This window comes from Spermophilus citellus, assembly GCF_964194105.1.
Source record: "Spermophilus citellus genome assembly, chromosome: 6".
NCBI classification, from domain to species: domain Eukaryota; kingdom Metazoa; phylum Chordata; class Mammalia; order Rodentia; family Sciuridae; genus Spermophilus; species Spermophilus citellus.
The window spans coordinates 126,281,542-126,307,909 of NC_138187.1; the positions used below are offsets into that span (position 1 = coordinate 126,281,542).

General features: G+C 32.8%; 1 protein-coding gene across 3 annotated transcripts in view; it reads right to left on the reverse strand.

Moving 5' to 3' along the window:
- Window positions 1-1,168: 1,168 nt before the first annotated feature.
- Window positions 1,169-26,368, reverse strand: part of SYT14 (synaptotagmin 14) — a gene marked incomplete at its 5' end in the record, with an annotated part of 187,749 nt that continues 162,549 nt past the window's right edge. For 2 of the 3 annotated variants that reach the window (XM_081299328.1, XM_081299327.1), the window contains 2 exons: window positions 1,169-10,770; window positions 14,679-14,868. In XM_081299328.1, coding sequence (XP_081155454.1) covers window positions 10,457-10,770; window positions 14,679-14,868 — 504 coding nt within the window. In that variant the 3' untranslated portion in view covers window positions 1,169-10,456. Of the gene's footprint in view, window positions 10,771-12,036; window positions 12,094-14,678; window positions 14,869-26,368 lie in introns of all 3 variants that reach the window. The other variant, XM_081299329.1, reaches the window with a different exon arrangement.

Consider the following 26,368-nt stretch of genomic DNA (forward strand, 5'->3'; position numbering starts at 1 on the left):
AGAAGTGTTTCATGTTTTCACTGTTTTAATAGAGACATCTCTATAAAAAGGAAAAAAGGTAAAGCAGACCAACTGGTCCCTGGCATTCCACTTTTGAAAAGCTCAGGTGATTTATGGAACCAAGGATTCAAAGACAGTCAAATACTAGATTTAGGAAACTAAGGATTCAAAGACAATCAAAGATTAGATGATTCAGCAACTTTAATTTCTGGCAATTTTAGAGCACCAAATGTTTAAATTCTCTTTCATATGCAAAATAGTACTTGTTGCATGTGTTGTTATAAATCTTTGTTTCTGGAAATAAAAGGACAAAGTAATGAAAGATGAAAAGAACCTCACTTCAAGGTCTTTGGGAAATAATAGAGCTACCTAATAAGAAAAAATTAAAAAAAAATCATCATACTACTGCTGTCAAGTAGAAAAGATATTGTTAAATGGAAGAACAATATCACCATGAATCATGAGAAAGTCACATTAAATGGAAGTGTAAGGCGGAAAGCTGGACCCATGTGTATATTCTAGCTAGGAACATTGAGGCCGTTGTAAAGCTACTTGGTTTTATTCTTCGTTTGTATGAACTTTAAAGGAATTATTTTAAAATGTTTATGTCTGGAGTCTATTTTCATTTTGGGGGAGTGGGGATGGGTACAAGGGATTGAACCCAGGGGCACTTAACCACTGAGACACATCCCCAGCCCTTTTTTCTTTTTTAAAATTTTGAGACAGAGTCTCAAAGTTGCTTAGGTCCTTACTAAATTGTTGAGGTTGGCTTTGAACCAGTGATCCTCCTGCCTCAGTCTCTGGAGGGAATGGGATTACAGGCATGTGTCACTGTGCCTGGCTGGAGTCTATTTTCTTTGAAGGCCAGATATGACTTACAATTAAATGTCCCAAACATTCTGAGAGAAACATTTTATAGAATATTTAAATGAGATTCTTTATCAAACCTAAGATCCTAATAACATTTATATATGTCCATGTGAAATTTGCTGATGTAATTGACATTTGTTTACCTTGTGTAATAGTCATATTAACACTTACTTGCCAGTGATGAAAGAGGGATGATTCTGATCTATCACCATCAGGGAAATCAGACGTTGACCCATTTGATGTGAGTACCGAACAACTTTTTTACATAAAAGTGAAGAAAAATAACTTTTAACCCACACAAAAAATTTATTCTCTGGAAAATTAAACTGCCATTAAAATCTCCTTGGAATAGTAATTTCAACATTTTTTTTACATTGTTTATGCAGAGGTCAGCGGTTTCTTTATGTAATACAATTATACAAAAGGACAAAGGCACCGAGACAATCGGTGTATACAGTAGAAAAGTAGATGTGAGAATACAATGCAACATGTAGCACACATTTTCAATTATGTGAAAATGAGTAGATATATAAGCCCATTCTAGAAAACAGATTGCTTCACACACTTATCCATTTATAGTTTTGACAAAAATGCAAATTAATGTGACAATAATACAACACTGTTGATAACCATACAGACCCTTGTTGGTAAGGTCCATCAATGGGTTAGAGTTACTCACAAATATATTAGAGACAGTTTAAGACCAAAGGAAATGTTAATCAGCAGTGTATTTCTTCAGGTTGTTTAACAGAATTTTGCTCATAGAGCATTTAAACTTCATTTCACTGTAATATCCATTATTAGAAAAATAAGTAAGAAAGCTCTGTAGAAACTATACTATTAAGGAAATTTCTTGCCTCTAAAGAAAAAAAGAAAAGAAATAGGAAGGAAGGAAGGTTGGTAGGTTGGTTAAGGAATATAAATAAAAGATTCCATTAATTGAGTTTTTCCATAAAAATTACATTATTTTGAGAAAAAAAGCACAATGCAAGAGTATTGAGTTCTAAAACCCAAGAGTTTTAGAAAAATAATAGATCCCAACATTTATTAAGACTCTTAAAATTCAAATAACTATTCTTCCTCAAGACTAAAGTAACTAAAAAGTAATATTTATTTTCTTTCTTATTTCAAAATTCTAGGAAAAGTCTAGCCAAAGTTTGGCTATCTCCTCTATATCAGCTTAAAAGATTCCTCAAAATTGTTGCCACAATATTATTTTCACCACAAGACAAAGCAAATTTTAATACAATTATGCAGAATCATGATAAATTACTTTTATAATGCAAGATACTACTGAACTTTTCTGTTGGTAAACTTAAAGTAACACTTATAATATCAAAATGCTTTTGGAAGTACCACCACTAATTTCTAGGTGTGCTTCAAATAATTGTTCAAATACACTAACATACTTAGATGAGAGTCAACTTATGTACCAAAGTTATCCTGGTGTCCCCTCATACAACACAGGTGATGTAATTACAGAATACTGTAAATATTCCCAATATTTATCCAAAAAGACAACTCAAAACAAAAACAAGCAACTCCCCCCCCCAATTTTTTTCTATAATTTTAAGTATTTATTTCAATTTTCAATTTTTTGAAATTTCCTGGTTAAAGCAACATGTGAAATTAAAAAAAAACATTTTTTAAAAGCTGTCTGACAAAACTTAAAATAAAGAGAATGTGCAAGCTAGACAGGGCAGGGAGAAGATCAAAAAGGGGAGAATATGACATAAGGACCTAAAATTCCCCATTTCCAAAAAGTTGGCTTCTATTCCATTCTCACTGAAATTATATTTAGGTATTGAAAGTGTCATTCTGTTAGGGTTGTGAGATACCAATGCTTTATACCTCAGGGTTCTTTTCTCCCACGGTGCTTATGTATCACTGTCAGCAACATTAATGGGGGTTCTGAACAGGAGTGACTGCGAAGACCTACTCCTAAGAGTATGAATGGTTTGGTCATTATTAAAAACTACATCAGCTGGAAGAGGAGAGCATGCTTGGAAATTCACAAAGACTTCTTATGAGGTTCACAGTTCAACCAGATGTGAACAGCAAAGAGAAACAATAAATCTTAGAGGTATGAGAAAATTTATATTTTCTCAATGAATAAAATAGATGTATTTAATATTAATTGCTTAGGCTTATGAAAATAAGCACATTGGCAATATCTAAATACACAAATACATAAAATTTCCAATTTATAAATTATAATTTTGAAATAATTTATATGTCATCTAGTGCATATTCATTTTAAAACACATTGGCAGGTGAAAGATCACATGCTAAAGGAATAAACAGAAAGCTGTTATGGTTTTTCTTTTAAAGTAGTCTTGAATATTTAAAGGACAAACTAAAAAAACCAGATAGTACAAATTAGGTTTACTAAAAACCAGAATAATAAGGAAGAGCATGAGAAGGGCCCTAAAATAGTAAGATAATTTAAGATATAGACTATCAAGCTGACAATGAATTAATGTCAAACATCTTGCATAATTATTGCACAGCAGTGACTTTCTTCTCATAATTATAAAATTTTATGTAATGAGAGGCTGAAATTCTGTAATAAAATTATACCAAAATTTTGCTAGATTAATAGTTTCCTTCTCTGCTCCCAGCTCCTACAACATGGTTTCAGGGTATATCATACTATTCAAGGTAAGTGTATGAGGATGATGACAACAACTATCACAGTAGCAGCAGCCAGCCTGTTATGATGGAGAGGGTATTATGCTTTGTTCTTCCCACAGTCTTTGAGAAAGCCTGTCTGGTCCTCTCTACTGTCTAGTCCACGAGGTCAAATGAAAAAAGTCAAGGCATCCCTTTTCAACAGGTACTATTTAGCTCTGACTAACTTTGGTACTTAGTGCGAATGTATAGAAATGAGAGGTGTGTGGCAGGGAGGGAGAAAGAGGAAACATTTAAGGAAACTGCATACTAGTATAAAGAGGGAGGACAAAAAATAAGATTTTAAATCCAGTTTTGATAATTAACTAATAATTCCAGTATATCAAACTTTACCACCTTAACATTATATTAAGCTTGAACTATGACCAGATTCAACACAGTGATATGTCAGCAGTCACAAAGCAGTCCAATTCTATAACAATATTATTTCAAATATTCAAGTAACTTCATTTTTTTGGTGGGCTTATCACAGATCTTTGTGGGAGGAAAGAAAACTTTCAAAATGTAAAATATATTCATGCAAAATATTACAAGAGAAGGCAGTGTGGTTACCTTTGAAATGAGGGAAAACAGAAACTCAGATATACCTTATCCATAGCATTTACTTTTAGGGGAAGCAGAAGTCCTAAGGTTTGCTGTGTTAACTTGCTATTTGAAATCAAGGACACTAAGGAAGAACAAAGCAATCAAGGAAATAAAGATCAGATCATAAGTAGTAGAAACACTGCTGTTCCTAGTGAAGAATCTAGGACTGAGGTTCATCTGAAGGTGTGGTGACAATGAAGCCATTAAAGAGAAAGTAAGAGAAAGTAGAAGGCTTACTATAACAAGAAAACAAAATTGCCACTATCTACCACTGTTCCTATACGATTTCTTACAGGTCAACCTTGTTCAGAATACTGACAGAGAATGAAGTCTAGATAAAAACCTCCTAAGATTCTTTGCCTTATATCTAATTATTGCAAAGACAGTTTAGAGGTAAATATTTTAACAATAAATAAATTTCTAGGAATCACAAAATAAACATCATAGAATTCATGAATTATAGCAAGGAAGACTTTGAAAAAATCATGTTGAATGTGAATGGACTAGACATCGTAATTATTACTTTTCATTTTCTTCGTTAAATATTTCTTTTTAAGGATGTACAAGTAACATTAACCTTAGACTTTTTAAATATATATATTTTTAGTTGTAGATAGACACAGTATCTTTATTTTATTTATTTATTTTTATGTGGTGCTGAGAATTGAACCCAGTGCCTCACACATGCTAGGCAAGCCCTCTACACTAAGCTACAACCCCAGTCCTAACCTTAAGTCTTAATCAGTAACATTAATCTTAGTCTTAATCACTCTTATTTATCACTATTACACACAAAGATTTAGTCTACAGGCACTGAAATATTACTATCAATAATTCTATGTAATAAGTTCAATATTCCATACCAATATATTTGACAAGATTTCTTGAGGAGCATAATAACATCTAGATTCTTAGGCTTCCCTCTAGATCAAGTGAAACAGAATCTCTAGAGGTGGAGTTTGGGAATACAAGTTAAGCTCTAAAGATAACTCTTAAACACACTAAATCTTGGAAACTACCATTTTGTAATATTCCTTAGAGTTTGATGGGAATCTAACCCATATTCATTAAGTCCCAACTTAGGTATTATCTTCTTCAGGAAGATTTTTTTTGAATTCCACATTATATTCCTCTACCAAATACCACAATGCTGTTTGCATTCCTATCTTGACATCTCATCAGATTAGAGTGAAATTACACTATTCTGTGCTCATATTCCTACCTTAGAATTTAAGCCCCCTGAGGGCAATCACTTTGTCTATCCAATTTACTACCTCTGCATCTGTAGTTCTTAGAACAACTCATGCACATAATTGGTATTCTTATAAATATATATTAAATGAAGGAAAAATAAATCCATGCATAACACAAGATTTGTGCAAAATGAGACTTACATATTAGTATTATTGATTTCTTCCATAGAGAACTTAGTTCAATTCAGTATTTATTGTGTATCTACTATGAGCAAAGGCACATATAAAGATAATAAGACAATGCATTTACTACCACTTGGGGAAAAGAGAGACATGGAATAAAACTAACTACAATTCTTATCAAACCTTAATAAAACAATACAAGAAACACAAACTGCAATGAGCTTTCTCCTTAACACTGATGAGTAAGATGTGGGCTATCAGACACAGCTACTCACTTCACAGATTAAGAAAGATGGTCAGATGCAATTTAAATATCTTGGGTTCCCAAGTGTGGCCAAAAAGCAGAACAAACTAATATACTTTTAGAATCTAATAACAACTCTTTAAAAATAAAAATCATCTACAAAACATGACACAAAATTCCCCATTGTGTTCTGAGAAAAAGTAAACCTCTAGTCTTGTCTATTCTTTTTCCTGAGCTGTTTCCACCAACTAGTTCTGCCTTCAGTTAAAGTGGGTACGATTATTGGTTGTTCTAACTTTTTGTATGCAACTGAAAGGAGGGATGCAACTGCAATATGCACAGTATGGTGTTTAGAGTAATGTACATCTGGTTCTAATCCTAGTTCTGCTGCTTACTTACTGGATGACCTTAGGAAAGTCTGCTTAACCTCTCTATGCTGCAATTTCTTCACTGATTAAAATATGAATAATATACCTACCTCATAATATTGTTCAAAGAATCAAACAAAATAGTAAATTATTGTTCTAGAGCTTTGGTAGATTATAGCTGTTATCATCATCATTATTACACTTTTTGGAGGGTACAGATTGATGTTTTAAAATTAACTTTAGATTACCCATGTTTATAGCAGCACAATTCACAATAGCCAAACTATGGAACCAGCATAGGTATCTATCAATTATCAATGTATGAATGGATAAAGAAAATGTGGTATATATACACAATGGAGTTTTATTCAGTCATAAAGAAAGATGAAATTATGGAATTGCAGGAAAATGGAACTAGAGACCATTATGTTAACTGAAGTAAGTCAAATTCGGTAGGTCAAGGGTCTTATGTTTTCTCTCATATGTGGAAATTAGAGGACAAAGGAAAAGAAAGGTGGGGGTGGATCTCATGGAAATCAAAGGAAGATCAGTGGAGGAAAGGGACCAAGGCATGGAAGGCATGGAGGGAGGGGTGAAATTTTGGGGAGTGATACTGGCCAAATTATGTTTATATTGTGTATTATATACACATACAAATATGTGACCACAAATACCATCAGTATGTACCAACTATAATGCACCAATAAAAATGTGGGGAAAAAAAGAAAATGCTTTACAGCATGCTTAACCTTGTGCTCAATATTAAGTATGGTTGGTGATAAGGATATTGATATTGATGGCTACTTCCAATGTAAGTCATAGATGAACTGGGGGCAGTGAACGGAAAAAAATAAGAAAACTTGTGAATTATAAATATCAATGTAAATTTCTCTGAATTATATCATCTATATAAGTAAATGGTAATTTCATGCAAACAAATTTGTATCATTTCTATTCATATCCAAATAATGAAATGGAAAAAAAATGTGCTCACAACTACTGTTTTTATGTCATCTAAGATTCAAACTTTAAATAGCCTACCTATATTTTTAATTTACTTGAGAGACTGGGAGATCATGTGTATATTAATCAGGATACTTTAGATATCTTCTCATTGGGTTTTCTTTTCTTAAATTGTGGTCTAATATATTATTTTTGTCAGGCAATACTATACTATCAAGAATTCACTGAACACATGATAAGATAATGTACAAGTGGATTTCAAGCAAATTGAACAGTACTGGGAACACAGATTACAGAATAAGGCTTCTGAAAGGGAAGATGATATTATACTAAACAAATTCTTCACTGATTTGAAATATGCTTTGTTTCCTGGGCAATAATAAACTACTACATTTTGTAGTTCCTTTGGGATAGTGTGATTTCAGGAGCTGCCATAAATGCTGGTCAACTTCATATTTGGACTAGCTCATTTAATTATGAAGCTTAGGGGATTTTAGCAGAACAACAAGAAAGTCGACTGTCTTTCTCAAGTTTCTGAGTCAACACCTGCTGCCCACCAGTGGGCACCTATTTGCTATAATTACTGAGATATAAAATTTTGCCTTGAAGCTTTCATGTGAATTCAAGTAAACAAAAAAAGTAGTAGTACTGTCTTGTATGTTAGATGAAGCACAGTGAAGTCCATCTCTTGAACTCTAATCCTTTTTGGAAAAAAATAGACAATTTTGGGGGAGTAATTATTCTAGGTTGTGTCAAGCCACAAGAAGAAAAGATGTGTATTTTGCTATGTGTGGCGGAGAATGGTACCAAATAGCTCTCAAAACCAAATATAAGACCTAGTAATTTATATAAAGGAGAAAAACAATCCATAAATTTGAGGAATATTTTTCTATTCAGTAGTCTGAAAAAGCCAGGGCACCTTCACCATTATAAATACATATATGTGTACATATGTATGTTGTGTGTGAGAGTAGGCATGTGTGTATGTATTGACACATATACAGAAAACTTATTATCTTTGAGGACTTGGCAGCTGGGATGGAGGAGGGTCCTCCCTGAAATTTATAAAAATGTTGATTAGTTTTTGGGCTACATAAGATTTGACACTTATACTAGATAAGCCTCTAAAGAGATATCAGATCACACACACAATTCTGTCTGAAGAAAGGTAGATTTAACAAATAACAGTTGTCTTTTTCTTACTAAAGGTGAAAGCACCAAACTGGCCTTATTAATGTGTTTGATTAAGCTTTGTTACAGCTACATATAAGACTGACAACTCTCTTTATTAGAAAGATACCAGGTATTAACAACAAAGACAGTTGTTTCAAAGACAGGAAAGATAACTGTAGCATCAAACGCCTAAATCTAATTTCTCAGTAAAATCCACATCCCCCTTCAAACTTTTCTTGCATTGTTAATGAAAATACTTAAATGAGGTATTTTGCCATTCAACTCATGTTCTAACTGTAACTCATTTATTTAAAAAATCCTGGAAAAAAGTGCACTGATGTAACAAAGAATGAATTTTTTCTTTAATGCAACTCTGTAATATATATTCTTAAAACCCATGTTGCTCATTTGCATTTTTTCTTATAACTCACAAGTATTAAAGCACAGAGCTGCCTTTTTTAAACTAAAAAATATGAATTCATGGGTTTTTAAAAATCTCTTTTAAGGCCTTTCAGTACAGCCAAGCTGAAGTAGTAATATCTATGCATGGTTTCATTATGGTAATAATGAGTTCTAGCTTACAATAACATATTGTACTTAGTGGGGACTAGGAACAATGATATTCTGCTTTTTAGTAATTGGTAAATAGTACACTTTTGTCTAGCTTTACTAAAAATGAGAAAGAAAAAAAGAAAATATTTTTCATATATACAAAACATACTCTATTTAATAAAGTATATGCATAAATTATATGTTAGATAAGAAGCAAAATTGAAAAGAAAATAGCTTATAATATTCTTGATTATTCAGAGTTCCTAAATACAAAAACAACAAATAAAAGTGCCTTGCCATTTAAAAAAAATTAGTACATTGTATAACTTTTACATACGTCAGAGGAAATAAAGATCTTGTGACACTGTTCTGAGGAATCTTTACATTTATAAAAAATCGAAGGCCTAATTTTGCAAATACAACTTCCAAGCTGTATGAGCAAATTGAACTTACATGAAAGGCACAAGATGACATCACGTTGAAGAACGTTATCTGTAAATTTCATAAAATCTAGTCACAAGTCACTAGAAACTTCATAAGGAATCTCAGAACTGTTTTTAACTTGATGTTCTGAATCAAACTGAACAGGATAGTCTTTACATCACCATATAAACTGAAGTGAGGGTGACAGAGAAGAGTTTCTTATTTTGAATGCTACCTGCCTTATGCAGTGTTACTTACTAAATACTCAGAGCAGACAATTAAATTTTTCTTTAACTTGAATCGAATTCAATTTCCAACAGCTCAGCTTATTTTTCAGTTTGTAAAAAAAAGTTTTTCACATTACTACAATTGTAAAGAGTCAATCACTGAAAGAAATTCTAAAATAAAGTCCTGTTCTATTGGCTTCCTACATTGGAATACAAGAATACAGGAAGTGCTTTCAACAGAAAGTTACATAGTTCTACAGTACAACCTGTCTAGAAGGCTTGCAAGGGACCAGAACATGACTTGGTCTCTTTGGATCAGGCAAAAGCAAAGGCAAATAAAGAAATAAACTTTTGAAAAACAACAAAGCTTCAAAATTCTTTTGTGAAAATGAATACTTGCTTGCACTTAGATTTAGTGCTATGGAGAAGAACCGAGGCACAATGAAACTAAGGGCACAAAGAACATGTCTGAGACAAAATAATTTTAAATGTGATTGAAACCCTTCACTATTAAATATGACTTGTGATAGTGCTGGAGAACTATTTTTTTAATATTAAATAACATTATAAACACCAAGACTGGCCATTTAAAATGTTTTAGGTAATATGTAGGGTGATACTAAAATAGTGTTGCAACTAAAATTCTGATTTTTTAAAATCACTTATAATCTTCCATAAAATTACTGGCTCTTTTGCTAAAGTAAAAGTAACTTCAAATCAAAAGCATATTTTTAAATCTCTGGAGGACCGTTAGTTTAACATTAATGATGTCAGTTTCTCAGTTTCCAGACAAGCTCTACGAGAGACACATCTTTTCTTTATTTATGTCAGTATTAGATGATCTTTCCACGCATCTAAAGAATTTTGGTAGAGTTGAATATTATTCTTCAAAGAATAGCTCTTCTCATGGTGACCAGGTAAAAACAGCAGTGTTGTAATAAGAAATAATTCTGCCTTTGACTGACCGCTCGTTCATCCTATTCATCACGACTCTAGTAATGCATGCCATCTACATACTTGCTGTCCTTTCGACTCCTTCATTTCAGTCCAGTGATTGAGTTCCTCTTCTCCAGAGCTGTTCAGACCTAAAGAAATCCAGCCTATCATTTCTTTTCTTTTCATGCTGCGTTTGTTATACACAGATAGTATAAGTGTCACATCAGAAAGTTGAAATAGGGCCACTTGAAATACAAAAGTTTCCTTGTATACTGGATTTGGCTGCCCTCTGCGGATGGATGTCTTGCACTTGGACATCTCTTGACCCATGGAATTCAGTAGAGTTAACTTAACATATGTATCTAAAGAAAAAAACCGACATAATACAAATATCATTTGCAACGAACTTGGAACAATTTCCTTATAACAAGTGCTGAGAAGATTCAGTATTTATACTTTATAAGGATATGGTGTATACCATGTTTAAGGAATTCAACCAATCCACTTTGATAGAGATACTTATAAAATGTGACAAATACAGAGAATGCTGAGTAGTCTGAAAATATCTTGGGAGTAATAATATCTTAACCTCTCTATTTCTACATAATAGAATTTAAAGGTATACCTCATAATCCTTCCTCCACCCTCCCATCCCATCTTTGACATCCCACTACCTCCCCTGCCCATTCCCATTCCCATTTAGCTTCACTAAGCAGGACATCATGACATTAATAAACACTTAGCAAGCTCAATTAGCCACAACACTGTAAAGCATTCCACTGTGTTTTCAGAGAATAAGAATCAACAAACAAATAGAAATGAAGGCAAATGGTGAAGAGGAAAGAGGAAGACAAGAATGCAAAGATGACATCAAAACAGCTTAGGATGAAATGTCAAAAAAATCTCTGCATGGATGTGGTTTTTAAATATATTTTAAAACATTTATGGGTCAAATAAAGCCAAATGCATTAAGGGTTCAAAGTTTAGCAAACCAAGTAAAACGTTCCTGGTTTCATGCAAGGATACATTTAATGTGCTTCTTTTTTTTTTTTTTTTTTTTTGAGTAGTTAAAATAAACAGTATAGGGTTTCTTTTAGATATAATTCAATGTGAAATTTTAAGTATGATATCTTACTATTTTCATGAATCATAAAAAAAAACTGATGGGATGTTAGTGTACAAAGTGAAAAATAACACTTCATTGCCTGATTAAATCAAAGATAAGTCCTCTCTTTAAAAGATTATGTTTCAAGTTCTTTAGACTCATGCAAATGATCTTCAGCATGTTGATCCATCATGTGTACTTCATATCAAAATTTCAATTAATTTCAAAGACAATTGCAATATTTCTCATGAAATAGCTATTTCTGTTACACAATTCAAAATACAAATAAACGGAAAAATAAAAACTTTTATTTAAAAAGTTTGGCTTGTTTTATTGATACTCTGAATACCATCATCCATAATCAGAGATAAATTCTAAGTTAGTTTTATTTAAAGTATCACAGATAATAAATGTGCATTTTTTCAGAAACCAACATGGTGGACAGCTTCACTGCTGGCAAGTTTCAGGGTATTTTGTTTTTGCATGAAAAGACAACATCCAATTAGCCTCTACAAGAACTCACCTCGGATTATATAAACCTGTCCACCTATCAAGTGTTTTAGACAACAGAACAGTCCATCTGACAACAGGGGGTGGAAAGCAGTAAAAGAAATAATGACCAGATGTCAATCGTTGGGTGAAAGAGGGTCAAAGGTCAGAATTAAAGAGGAAACACTGTTCACTGGAGTGGAAAAACACAAAACTTTAGCATTTTAATTCAGGTAGAGGGCTGAACAAAAGGGTTGTTGGGTAAATTTCATGGAATGAAAAATTTTAAGGTCATTGTGTAATCTTAAATAAAAATTACACTATTTTAAAGGGGGACATCTTTATAATGATAACTTGGTCTAAAGCACATTGAACATTGAATCATGCAAATTATTAGACTATAAAAGACTGAATAAAAGTCATTATAGGATCATCATTATTATTATGCTAAATTTTAAGTTTATCCATGCAATATTAATATTTGAAATAGATCTATTACTCCAACATAATATAAAACTAAGTTATGCAAATAATATACAGTTATCACAGCTTTTGCTCTTGAATATTGCTATTTCTTTGGATTAAATTGGGATTATTCAGTCTACAACACAATTCAAGGTTTAGAACCTAGGTATATGTGAAGGGCTATAATTTATATAATATGTAGAGTTTAGGACGAACAGATAGAATTGTCTTGCATATCACTTTTTAAATATCTTACATCTCCTTTATACATACTCTACTTTCATATAATTATTTTAAAAATTGACTTATATTTGCTTATTAGTTACCTCTCAGCTAATACCATAAATCAACCTTATGCTGAAAAACTAACTCTAAAACAATGACAATTGTTATCATCCACTCTTAAACCAGAAAAACCAACTCCATGTAGTGGCTGCTAATCTTTCTTAATTTTACTATCCAATCTTGCCCTTCAGGTCATTTTGAGCTCTGATTCCTTTTTAGTTCCGTTTTCTGTTTCTATCAGAGAACCATTTCATTCTGCTACTTTTAAAACATCTCCAGTTAATTATCTTTCAAAAAATTATTAAACTATTAGCTAAACTATGAATAGCACATTGATTACTTGTGGCTCAATGTGACCCCAAATGGTGTTATATCTGATACTATGTTAAAACATCTTTAAATTAGAATATTTACATAGAGTGTGCAGTCCTGAGGTTGTCTCGCCTCACTATCCTTCATTTTATCTACAAGTCTTATTCTGTAGTTTATCTTTCCAGCCATTTTAATTTGCATTCACAGTGTGTATGAATGAAGATAACTGAGTCACACTTGCCAGTCTGTTTATGCTAGGATTGGCTTCTTTCCTCCTACTGAATATTTCCTTTCAAATAAAAAAGTGGATAATACTAATTCTATCCTTTTATGCACATTTGTCAGATCTGGATCTCACAATTACTCTGAGAAACACAGCCTTAGCTTTTCCTATAAAGAAACAGACTTAAGAGAGCTTGGTCATTTGTCTAAGGTAGAAATGTGAATACAATTTTGGCCTTCAGACTTATAATTCAGGGATAGATGGATTCTATGATCTTTAACATTACTATGGGCATACCAAATATATTTTTATGACTTTTGACCTTAATTGAATAATGAATTTTTTTGACACGGAGAAGTCAAATTAATTTAATTCAAGGGTGCTTTAATAACTGCTTGATACCTGGAGTAAAAGACAAGTCTTCATGAAACCTTTAGGTAAATTTAAGGAGGTGTTTTTATTCAAGATTTTCTTTCCAATTTTTAGTTCAGGGCATCAACAGCTTTAATTTTAGAGAAATATACAATGAAGTTGCTCTGTTCCCAGTATACTTCCCATAGCTGTCAACAAAAAGTTTTGGATTAAAATTGGAAGACAATTATGCTTTATGCTTCTATAATCTATCTCCACCCCCTTGAACTGAAGGTAAGAGAAGCTGAGAGGCACACAGGGCAGAGGTATGTTGTTAGCTCTCACTTCTGACCATCTAGGATCAACCTCCAAACTGGTAAAGTTTGTCTAAACTGTTTGTCTGGTAAAAGTAAAGCACATCCCATCTAAGAAAAGACTGTTGGCAGTATTGGTTTGTAATTAATTTTTTTTAAACTTTTATTTATTTTTTTTTTTGTGGTGCTGAGTAGTGAATCTAAGCCTTGCACATGCTAAGCATAAGTTCTACCATTGAGCTACACCCTTGGCCCCCTATACTTTTAAATGAGAAGAAAATCTAAAGAGACAGTTCTCTTACATTGTTAAGGAAAAAAGAAGGGGAAATATAGAAGTAAATACATTAGTTCAAAGCACTATATGTAGATAGAAAACAATTTTACTTTTTAGTTAACAACACTGTACACATTTCTATTCATACTTATGAATATTACTCACTTTTAAAAACCCTGTAACTTTTTCCATCAAAAGATAATGGCTATGATAGGGATAATTTATTCTGTAGACACTGTGAAAAATTAAAATTCCTGTCACCACACAATATTTTGAATTTCACATTTTTTCTACTTCCCAAATGACTGGAAATAGAAAACATGAAACAGATTAGCTGATGACTCACCATTTTATTTTGATTGGTTAAGACTAAAATGATAGGATTGAAGCCCCTAATGCTGAGAGTCCCATAAGTGCGGAAAATGTTACAATTAAAATTTTTTTTCACTCACTGGGTGGTCTGTTCGCTGCCAAGTTTTTGAAGTGGCTGCCTTTTATCACTTCTGCTGATAATCTTCCAGTTGTGGCATTATAAAGCAGGCCAATGAGAATTTCTGGAACTGAACCATGTTCAAGAGATTGACAAGACGATGTACTTTCACTACAGGACATTTCTGACATGCTCACTTGGGAGTCACAACCCTGTTAATAAAAATGAAATTTTTATAGTATTTTTTCAAGAAAGACTTATTAGAGATATATTGTTACGTCACGCTTATTGGAATAAGGTAGGTAAATCATGATAAAGACAAGAGTTGCAAACTGAACTCCCCAAACACTAGATTAAAAAAGATTGTCCTTAGATATTTTAGTTGCTAGATCTCTCTTCATTTTACAGGAGTCAAATAAGTAATAGAATATGATAAAGTTTCATAAACTTCTGTCTCTTTATGTATATATCAAAGAAGATTAATTTAAGTTTATATACGTTACTGAACTATTTTAGGAATATGAAGAAATATTGCCTAAAAAGTTTTCAACCTTAAAAAACTACACCAATTTAGATTCAATTATATTAAATTAAATGTCTTAATTGTGCCTTTAAAGACAAAGATTGGCACAGTTTCAGTAAACAAAGCGATCTACTATTTATAAGCCAACATACATATATGCAAAAGTTAAAAAGGTGATAAAGTTTACCATGCATATAACAACCAAAAGGAAATTGATGTAGCTACATTAGTTTTATCAGGGTTGACTTCAAGGCAATAACATACTGGAGGTGAAGTAGTATACTTAATAATGATAAAGCATTCACTTTACCAAGAAGATAAAATAATTCCAAATTTGCATGCATTTCATAACCTGGGATGAAAACACAGAAAGCCAAACTAGCCACAACTAGAAAGAGAAACAAATATAAATAAATAAATAAATAAAGAAAAAAAGGAAAGAAGAAAGAAAGATACTGTGCCCAACTACAACTAAAAATATTTTTTTAAAAAAAGACAGCATGAACAGATTTCTTCCAATAAGTCTGAAATTTGAGTCCTGAACACACTCATAGAAAACTATAGCAAAAAAGGACACCAAAAGAAATGAGTATCTGAATATTCTTACTGAAAAAATTGAACTTATAATTAAAAACCTTTCCAAAACAAACACATGCAAATGCAAAAAACTTTAGCCCAGATGGCTTCACTAGTGAATTGCAATTAATAATACTAGTTTTTGGGCTGGGCTGTAGTTGGCAGAGCACTTGTCTAGCTGGTGTGAGGCACTGGGTTCGATCCCCAGCAACACATAAAAATAAACAAAATAAAGGCATCCTGTTCATTTACAACTAAAAAACAAATAAATAAATAAAAATTAAAATAAGATAAAAAAATTATAAAAAAATAATGCTAGTTTTCCACAAACTCTTCCAGGGAGTGAAGAAAAAACACTGCTCAACTTCCATTAAGAATCTAGCAAACCTTAAAACCAAAGCCTATCAAGGACATAAAAAGAAAAGAATTACAGGATTTTGTTTCATGAGAGTAGATTCAAAAAAATGCTAACCAAACTATTAGCAAACCAAATTCAGCAATATGCAATACCATACTAAAAATGAATTCCCCTTTGAAACAGAAAAAAATATTTTCTCTTCGAAACTGCTATCACCACTCCTAGTCACACTGTAGTGGAGATCCCACCCAGTGAAAGTCCTAGTCTTACTAAAGACAAGAAGATGAAATTAAAAGTGTCATAATTTGGGAGGGAAGCAGATAAAACTGTACTTATGTAGAGATCATATCATTATGTATACAGCAAATCTAAACAAATCTAAAGAAGAATTGAAACTACGTACAAAGGTAAAATTTAAAAATTCATGTATGTATTACTATATGTCAGCAACAAATCTGAAAACAAGTTTACCAATATAGTATTTATTACAGGGCTGGGGATATAGCTCAGTTCGTAGAGTGCTTGTCTCACATGCACAAGGCCCTGGGTTCAATCCCCAGCAACTTCCCCCTCCCAATAGCATTTATTATAGCATAGAAGTATAAAATATCTAAGAATGAATGAAACAAACGATATGCAAGCCTCTAAGCAGAAAGTAATGAATTTTCCTGAGAGAAATTGAAAAGTGCTATATAGATAAATTAATATATTAATTGAGTTTTGTAACATTCTCTCCATATTGATCTATAGGTTAAATGTTATTCTAATAAAAATCTCAACAGGCTTCTTTGCATTTGCTTGACTTCATTAGTAATCAGGGAAATGGAAATTAAAACCATGAGGTAATACAAAAAACAGATGGGCTAAAAGGATACCAAGTGTAGTGAGGATACAGAGAGATGGAACTATCATAATTCCCTGGTGGGAGTGTAAAGTGATACTGCTTTTAAAAATGTCAAAAATACACATACCTATGGCTTGACAATTTCACACCTACATATATATTGCTCAGAAATATACCCAATGTTCATCAAAAAGATATGAAAGAATTTCCACAGAAGCACTGCTCATGCTGGACCCAAACAATACAACGGATAATTTGTGGTAAGTTCATGAAAACCATTATATATTTACAAATGTAACTGAATGAAAAAGGGTGGGTTCAGATGGATACATCCTAGCAGCAAATTCCATTTATGTAAATTTCAAAACAACAGCAGCAGCAACAAAAACCCAAAACCAAACAACAATAAAAACAACTAGGCAAACTAAACTATAGTGTTCCAGAAGTGTGAATAGGTGGCAAAAGATAAAGAAAAGCAAGAAAACGATTAATATTAAAGTCAAAATTGTGGTTAACTCTAGCGTTGGGAGAGAAGGTAAAATAACTGGGAAGGGCATGACAGAGATTTCTGGATGTACTAGGTATTTTTTAATTCCTTAATGTGGATGGTAGTTAATTTGCGATAAATGGGTAGTACAATTTCTATTATTTCCATGTTTCACAGGAAAAAATGGTTTAAGAAAAGAATTATATGATACAAGGACATAACGTGCACAAATAAACATACAATGGTAAAATAAATATTTAGAATTTCCTTTGAAGATTCATAAAGGTATTCATTCCACCAGTCAGAAAGAAAACAAAGAGGCTATATCACTACTGCTTATAACAATGTTTCACATAAATCTTCAAGTTTAAATCTGTTATTGGCTATATAAGTAATGACGGAGAATTAACATATATGTAGAGACTGAATTAGTTCAATGGACTAATCTTCAGAAGAATAATATCTCATATTTTCAAATCTAACTCTAAATCTCAGAGAGGAAAGCCACAGGAATATACATTTTATATTCCTAAATCATGGGTACACAAAACACCAAGTTTGGTATGTTTTCATGACAGTTGGAGGAGAAAACATAATTTTAGTAAGTTTCAATTAGGATATATCATCACTTATGAAAACAGTGTCAAAAACATGCTTGAACACATTTGGTGCATTTGTTACATTAGGCTATTATACTAGCAGCATCTGTTAGAATATTATGAAATACTTTTCATAACATAGTATTCTTCACATTAACCTACTGTCATATAATAAAATGTGAACCTAAGACTTGTGTATCAGCACACATTTTGTTGCTACCTTTGAGCAACAAAATGCTCCCCAAAGGAAGTGATAGGTGAGAACTTTTCTTATCCCTAAGGAGAACAACCACCTTCTCTCTCCACTGTGCTGTGAAAATTCTTACCTCCAAGCACAACAAAAAGCAAGAGCATCAAGAGCCTCTAACATTTAAATAACAGAAAAAACTATTCTTTAATAGAGTTCACTCTGAGTTTCTACTTTAGAAAAAGTGCTAATCTCAAGGACTTTCCACTGCCATCAATGTGCCTGCCCACTGAGATACCAGAGTTGTGGCAGTCCAAGGAGATCCCTGAGCACAAAAGCAGGTGGAACAACTACACAAACAGTGTCACAGTAGCAAAAACAAATTAAACACACATACTATACATATGCTCAGGTGGCATCTTTCTTCTCACCATTCCTCAGGGCATGCTGCTCCATTCAGTGTATATTCAGGAATCTTTGCAGACCCTGTCATTAATTTACAGCTGGTGGCAGTAATGGGCAGGTGATTAACCCAAAGTCAAGCAAATTCCAGTCATAACTAGATCTACTTAAAGGACTAGTCCCACAGGCTCCCCAAAGTAAAACTTCCAATCTTGCATACAATTTTATTTCTTTTTATTACTTCCCCTCCTTTCCTGAGTCTTTTGCCCCAGGGTGAAGGATTATAAGCAATTCTATGAGAGTAGGAAAAAATCTACTTAAAATTTCAGACAAATGAATAAACTATATAATGTTTATCATAACCACAATTAGTGCATATGCCAGCCAATACATTTCCTTAATGGTGCTAACGGGTTAAAATTAGGTGAGAACTTATAAATATATCTAGAAGAGCCATACAATTTAAAAAACAGAATCCCTAAGAAGTAAACATACTGGGCCATGAATACTGAATTGATTCTGACTTACTTGTAACTACTTACACTCAATATTTTTAAGGTACAACTATACAATGATAATTACAAAAAAATTAAAGATTTTTCTATTTAACTTATTCACTACAGTTGGAAGATATTTTAGGTTTTTAACTGTATTCATATATGAAGTGCTTCCATTACACTTTTCTGAAATGGGGGTGATGGGCGTACTGAGGATGATGAAGGGTAAACCTGGGGAAGGCACCTGCTTCAATGCTGAACTGCCACAAAAGTGAGCTTCATCTCCGGCAGCAGTGCTCCCTCCTTAGGGCCTTTTCCTAGCCTCAGGGAATGAGGTACCCAGGAGATAACCAGAGGCAATTTCAGAAGAGAGAAAGCAAGAACAGCATTGTGCTCCAAATCCTGCCTCCTCTGCTCTGAACATCCAGTATAAAGGAAAGACAGTCTGTATTTTTGGTAGGGATTGTCCAAACACCAGGTAAATCTAAAGGATAGCCAGACACTGTGGTGCATGCCTGTAATACCAGAGACTCAGGAGACTGAGGCAGGAGGATCACAAGTTCAAGGCCAGCAACTTAGCAAGGCCCTAAGTAACTTAGTGAGAGCCTGTCTCAAACAAATAAAAAGTAAAGAAAAAGAGCTGGGGATGTGCCTCAATGGTTAAAGTGCCTCTGGATTAAATCCCTAGTATTACTAAATAAATAAATAGGATAGCCTACCCAGGAAAGCAGTGGATGGACGGACAGTTTAAATTTCAGAGTGGTGTTGGAAGCTAGTCTACCTAAAATTGTACACTTTTTAGCATACTTTAAGTTGCAAGTGACAGAATATCCAACTTTAAGGTAAAACTATACATATATATGCTCAGGTGGGATCTTTCTTCACACTATTCCTCAGGGCAAGAAACACAAGGGAACTTATTGGACTATATAATCACAACAGTTCGTACAACAGTAGCTTCAGGTACTCACTGATCCAGACCTCAACCTTTGTCATGAGGAACCAGTTCCCTATCTTCATTTCCCAGATTTGTTCCCCAAATTTGATAGACTTTTACCTTTTAAAACAAAAGTAAAAATTCTTATTTTTTCTTTTATAAGTCCTACATATTAACACTGAGAAATTAATGCATAGGAAGGTTTAAAAGAAAAAATTATTTTAAAGCAAATAGAAACAAGATATTTCATATCTCCAGCATTTTACTACAGCATCATGTGGAAAATGGTCATGAAAAATTCCTTTTGCGACCAAAATTTATACATACACATTATTATTTGCTGTAATCAGTATAAACCTGGTCAATTTGACATTTCTGCATATATGCTTATGAGAACAGTTTATTTAATGTAAAATTTTTTCTCATGCCGTCTTGGAATACCAATTTGAAGAATAAATACACACAGGTACATCTATTCAGCATGTGACATATATGAGATTTTGTTTTCATTAAACCTTTTTTACATTTTTTCTTTAATAGTTTTGTACTATTTACCTTTTCTAACTTCCTGAGTTGAAGAATGCTTGTATATTGTCACAAATATATTTAAGGGTATACATCTGATTATAATACTGTTAGAAGTGCACCCCACAAATTTAACATTTTCTTTTTTTACTATAAATATTTTGAATTTCTGTTATCTTATACTTTGACTGCAAGTTAATTCATGAAGTTCTTAATATGTGAGTATCCAAAATTACAAGTATTGGGGGGTTGGGTCAGAGGGCTGCCTCCTTTACCTCATCTCCTATACTCTACTCTGCAATCGTGGAGTCCTAGCTAAATAAGGGCACCTCTATGCTACTCTTTTTTATTTAAAAAATTTTTTAGATGTTGATGGTTCTTTATTTTATTAATTTATTTATATGTGGTGTTGAGAATTGAACCCAGTGCCTACATATGCTAGGCAAGTGCTCTACCACTGAGCCACAACCTCAACCCCATACTTGCTACTCTTTGAACACCATGTAGTACTCTGTGCTCAGGGTGTGCTGTTCAGTCCACTTACATGTTCTTTCCTGATATGCAAGTGGCTAATATCTGTGCCTATTTTTGCTCACATGTCACATTCCCAGTGAGCCTTAACCTGACCTCATCCTTCTAAATAGCATTCTTGATCCTGCTCACCCTGCTTCTGTTTTTTCCCAGAGTACTTTTCACCTTCTTACACACCACATACTTACTGTATTATCTTTCTCCTTCCCTCTCTTACCCAGAGTTAAGTTTTATGCATGTCAAAATTTTTCATTTATGTACACTGAATTCCCGGAACATCTGGTATATATGTAGTATGTGCCTCACAGATACTTGTTGAATAAATATCTAATTTCATTCCAATGTAGTCAAAGAATGAAATTTATATAATATTGATTTTTTGATATTTGTGGAGAATTCCTTTGTGGTCTAGCATATGATTGACTTTTGTAAATGTTCTACATATGCTTAAAGAAAGTGCATATTTTAAAATTAATTGGGTAGAGGTCCCACAAATATCCATTAAATTAAATTGGTTAAGTGTTACTGAAATTATCCATATCTTAAGTAACAATTTTCTGCTTAATTTACCTCTCTCTGCTTATTTAGTTTTTCTATATGACCTTTCTACATGTTTAACAATCTCCTGGCTCATCACTTCTTCTATTTCTTCATTTTTGAATTCAATGTTTTTCTTACAAAAGTATATGCTGAAGTAATTATTATAGCTATGATCGATGGGTGATAAACACTTGGTCTTGGCCTAAAAGTATCTGGCATTTGCTTTCTCTGTCGAGTAATGATTAAGGTGGCTATGATATTCCAAGCTGGTAGTTGCTTTGCCTTGACACCTTAAAGATATCATACTGCTGCACTGCCTTCTGGCCTTCATGTGGCTGTTGAAAAGCCTCTGTAAGTCAAATTATTATTCCTTTATATTTCCTCTGCAGTCACTTTTATTATTTCATCTTTGGTGTTCATTTTTTTCACTGCAGTTTTTATGGGTTTTTAAAAACTGCGGCTTAGGACCTTGCTTTTTTGCAGTCTGATGAGTTGTGTATTTCAGATCTTGCTCTCATTTTTTTTTTTCTCATCTCTTGTCTGCCCTCCTCATCTTCTTTTTAATATTTTTATGGACTCTTTTTTAATGACCTTCTTTTTTATTCTAGAGGTCATTATTAAAGTCTGCCTCTTTGCTCATACTGTCTTATTCTTTGTGGTTTCCCTCTTAGTTTATCTCTTTATTCTTTTAAAACATATTATTTTATAATTTCTTTTATAGTGTTCTATGAGTTCTAGAACTGCCAATATATCTTTCTTTTGGGCCTGCTGATTGTCATTTAGAGTGGATCAATTCTTTGTGCTTCTGCTTTTTAAAATATGGATTCACCTTTGATGGAACTTTTTTTTTCCTGTCAAATTCTGTATGGCCTAGGTGTGGTTTCCTGAACAAAACAGGATTTTATTCAGGAAAAAAGTAGAGGTGACAGTACTCTGGTAGAAAATCAATATATCCATTTACTTAATATAATATCTTTATTCTCAGTTTGTTTAATAACTTAGAAACATTCATATTCATCTCATAATCCCAATTTATTTTATTTGTGACTGGACTTTAGGCCAGTTGCTAAAATGATAGACTATGCGTTTTTTTATCTTACTGAAGGAAACACATTCAAAATAGAATAACTATTTAGAAACTTGGCAGCATAAAAGTTCGTTGAAAGGCTATTCTATTTTGCACAAGGCACTCTACTAGGGTATAGATGGATTGATTTCAAGGCAGATTATGAGAAAATTCCTAGAGAGGTTTTATGGGAGAAAATATCATAGATATGATAAACTCTGGACAACAGAAACTATATCTTGACAAGAGACAGCTGACACTGGTTTTAAAAGAATTTCAATAGGCACAGGGAAGGGCATTTCAAAACGAAAGTATGAGCTAAGGTCCCAAAGTTGACAGCACATTTGGTAAATGTAAAGTGATGTAGCGTGGCTGGTGTATATGGGTAGGGGTGAAGATATAGCTGGAAAGGAAACTGAAGCTAAATTATACTCACCCAGCACTATGTGAATATTTCTATCAGAGACTCACTATACTGTATTGTTAGTGTTGCTTTGAACGTCTTACCCATCGACTGTAAGTTCCTTGAAGGAAGATATTTGTTTTTCCACTCTGTGTGTATATGAAAATCACTACAGTACCTGTCACTCAGCAGACAGGTCATAAATACTGTTGAATGAAAAAATGAATAATGAAAGCCATGAAATATGGTGGTTAGAAAACTGGACATACCCTAACCAGTGGAAGTAAAAGAAGCATTTTTGAACTGGGAAGTAACATGCTCAGATCTGTCTGTGAAAAATAACAGCATAAGGCTGAACATGTGGCGTGACTTGAGTGTTTGGGCAGGGATTATGATTTACTTAGTTGTGCTAGTGACAGTCTACCTCAGAGGATTCTTGTAGTTTGCATACATTTTACATCTTGGGGAAAAAAAAAAAAAAAACAACCTGCACTTTTTTTTACCCTGTAGTAAAACAGATTTTTAAAGTATCTTTTTTATTATAATTAGTCATAGAGATCTAGATACATAGTGAGACATTATATAAGATTTTTGTAACTTATTAGCATTAGCACATATTAAGAAAGAACTATAATTTTTGCTTTAAAATTAATATAACTGACTTGCCTGACTTCTTATTGGTCTAGAACATTTCTGACCTCAAAAGCTTGCTTTGTGAAATAAAAGAGACCCTGGTGACATACAGTGAGTTGCTAAGGTAGTTAAGCTCTGTACTGCACAAATGACCTCACGTATATACATCTGAGGGAGGTATGGTCAATAAGCTTATAGAGTGCTAGAATCAATTATTCCTATGCAAGTTGGTACAAAATGTTTCTATTAATCAATGTTTTAAATAAGATCTGAATTCATATTTATATGTGTGTGTGTGCATTTATATGTCTTTACTATTAAAATAGTAAAGAGAATGCCAATTAGAATATAATAGCCCTGAATTGTTTCCAAATATTATCTATGTTTTGTATTATTCTCTATTATACACAGCCTACTGGCTTTTCAACTGTGGTTAGTAGAACCTATTAAATTTCATTTTAAAAATACAATTTTATTTAAAAACTAAAATAAAAGCGATACAAGTACATAAGTGAGTATTGAAATAGGCAATACAGTATACTGGTAAGCAAATTTTAGAGCCAGATTTCCATGGGAATGTGACTTCGGGAAAGCATTTAGCTTCTCCACATTTCACTTTACCTATAAAATGTGGAATAACTGTGCCTACATCCTTAGTAGTATACTACTTGTTAACATTAGAGAAAATCATCACATTTATTTGTATTGCAGATTTAATGTTTTACTGTTTGTACCTAAAGATTCCCTGTCCAACTTTCTCTCATTGAAAAATATTTGGATAGTAAAGCAGGCTGTTAAAAAGTTACTTTGTGGGCTGGGGTTGTGGCTTAGCAGTAGAGCACTCGCTGGCACATGTGAGGCCCTGGGTTCGATCCTCAGTACCACATACAAATAAATAAGTAAAATAAAGGTATTTTGTGCAACTACAACTAAAAATAAATATTAAAAAAGTTACTTTGTAACTCCTTATTTATGTGAATCAAAATTTTCTCTAAATTGTGTAATTAAAACAAAGCAAAAAAAAAAAGAGGATTCAATTTCACAGCAACAGTAAGGCTAAAACATATCTGTAATTGTATTATTGTAGGAGTCTACACTTTTGAGTAAGACAACTGAGATTAGGTGTAAGTTCCAACATTTTGCCATTTATGTGACCTTGGGCATGTTTTACAATTTCCTTGGGACTGTCTCCTTATCTGTAAAAGGAAGACAGTAATAGACCCCTCTAAAAAATTTTATTCTAAATTTTTTGTTCATCAAAACAACTCTATTACTTTCAGTATTCAATGTTACAATGAAATATTATAAAATAAGATTTCTACTAGAAAATTATCACTTTTTAATCTGCTTTATATATTTGGATTATAAATAAATTTTTCATTTGAAATAAACAGGTTGAGTGCTTAAAAAACTTGGAAATCTATGCACACACTATTCTTACATTTGTTTCTGAACGGTCATTCAAATGACCAAATTTTAAACACTGTAAGATTATGCTGCCCCCTGCTAACCCAGTTTCTTCAGAATATTTTTAGTCTCCGGAGAAGTGAAAACTTAACAGTTAATCAATCCTACAGTCTGGAAAACCATTAATTTAGATGGTAAAATATTGAATGAAGTTCTAAATAATCTCTACAATTTTTCAAGATATTTAAGTATAAACAATCTCATAATGGTAACAAAGAAAGAAAATGTACTCCCAACAATATAATATTTAACAGATTTAGATAGTTACCTCCAATAACCCTTACAATTGCTGTTGTTTAAAGTGCTGCTGACACCTCGTGGAAAATTAACAATATATATATATTTTTGGCTTAAATATTCAGTAATTATTTCCCTGATTCTTCACTGAATTAACAGCAACTGCATCTTCATTTTCCCACATTAGAATAACATTGTATTCTGGGGAGTTGCAATATATTAAATTATCTTTTCCATGCATTACATTTTTCCCATCTTGGAATTTTCCTTCCTCTTAATCTTATATAAGGATCAGACATATCCTAGTAATTTTTTCCTCTAGAAAACATCTCAAAATTGGTTCTTCCTTACTACTTAACTTCTCTAATAAGAGTCTTACTACCTAGTACAAAGAGTACTTAATAAATTAAAAGAGCTAAGAGTAACTCTGTATGTTGTTAGTCCTATGACTTAGGGTAATTTAGCTGTTGAGAGTCTAATTTTTGTTTATCATAAAAGAAAGATTCTTGTTCATATCCTATCCAGTTATAAGATTATATGAGCTGACATATAGTGTTCTGAAAACAGATAACTGTAAGACAGTTTATTTCTTTCCATACTGAAATACTATCTTAGCTATTGTTTCTCCATTCCAGTGCTTCTTTTTTTTTTAAAAAAAAAATCTTTATTTTATTTTTATGTGGTGCTGAGGATCGAACCCAGTGCCTCACGCATGCCAGGCAAGCGTGCTACTACTTGAGCCATATCCCCAGACCCACCAGTGCTTCTTTTTTTAATACATTTATTTTTAGTTGTAGGTGGACACAATACCTTTATTTTATTTTTATGTGGTGCTGAGGATGAATCCAGTGCCTCACGCATGGTAGGTGAGTACTCTACCACTGAGCCACAACCCCAGCC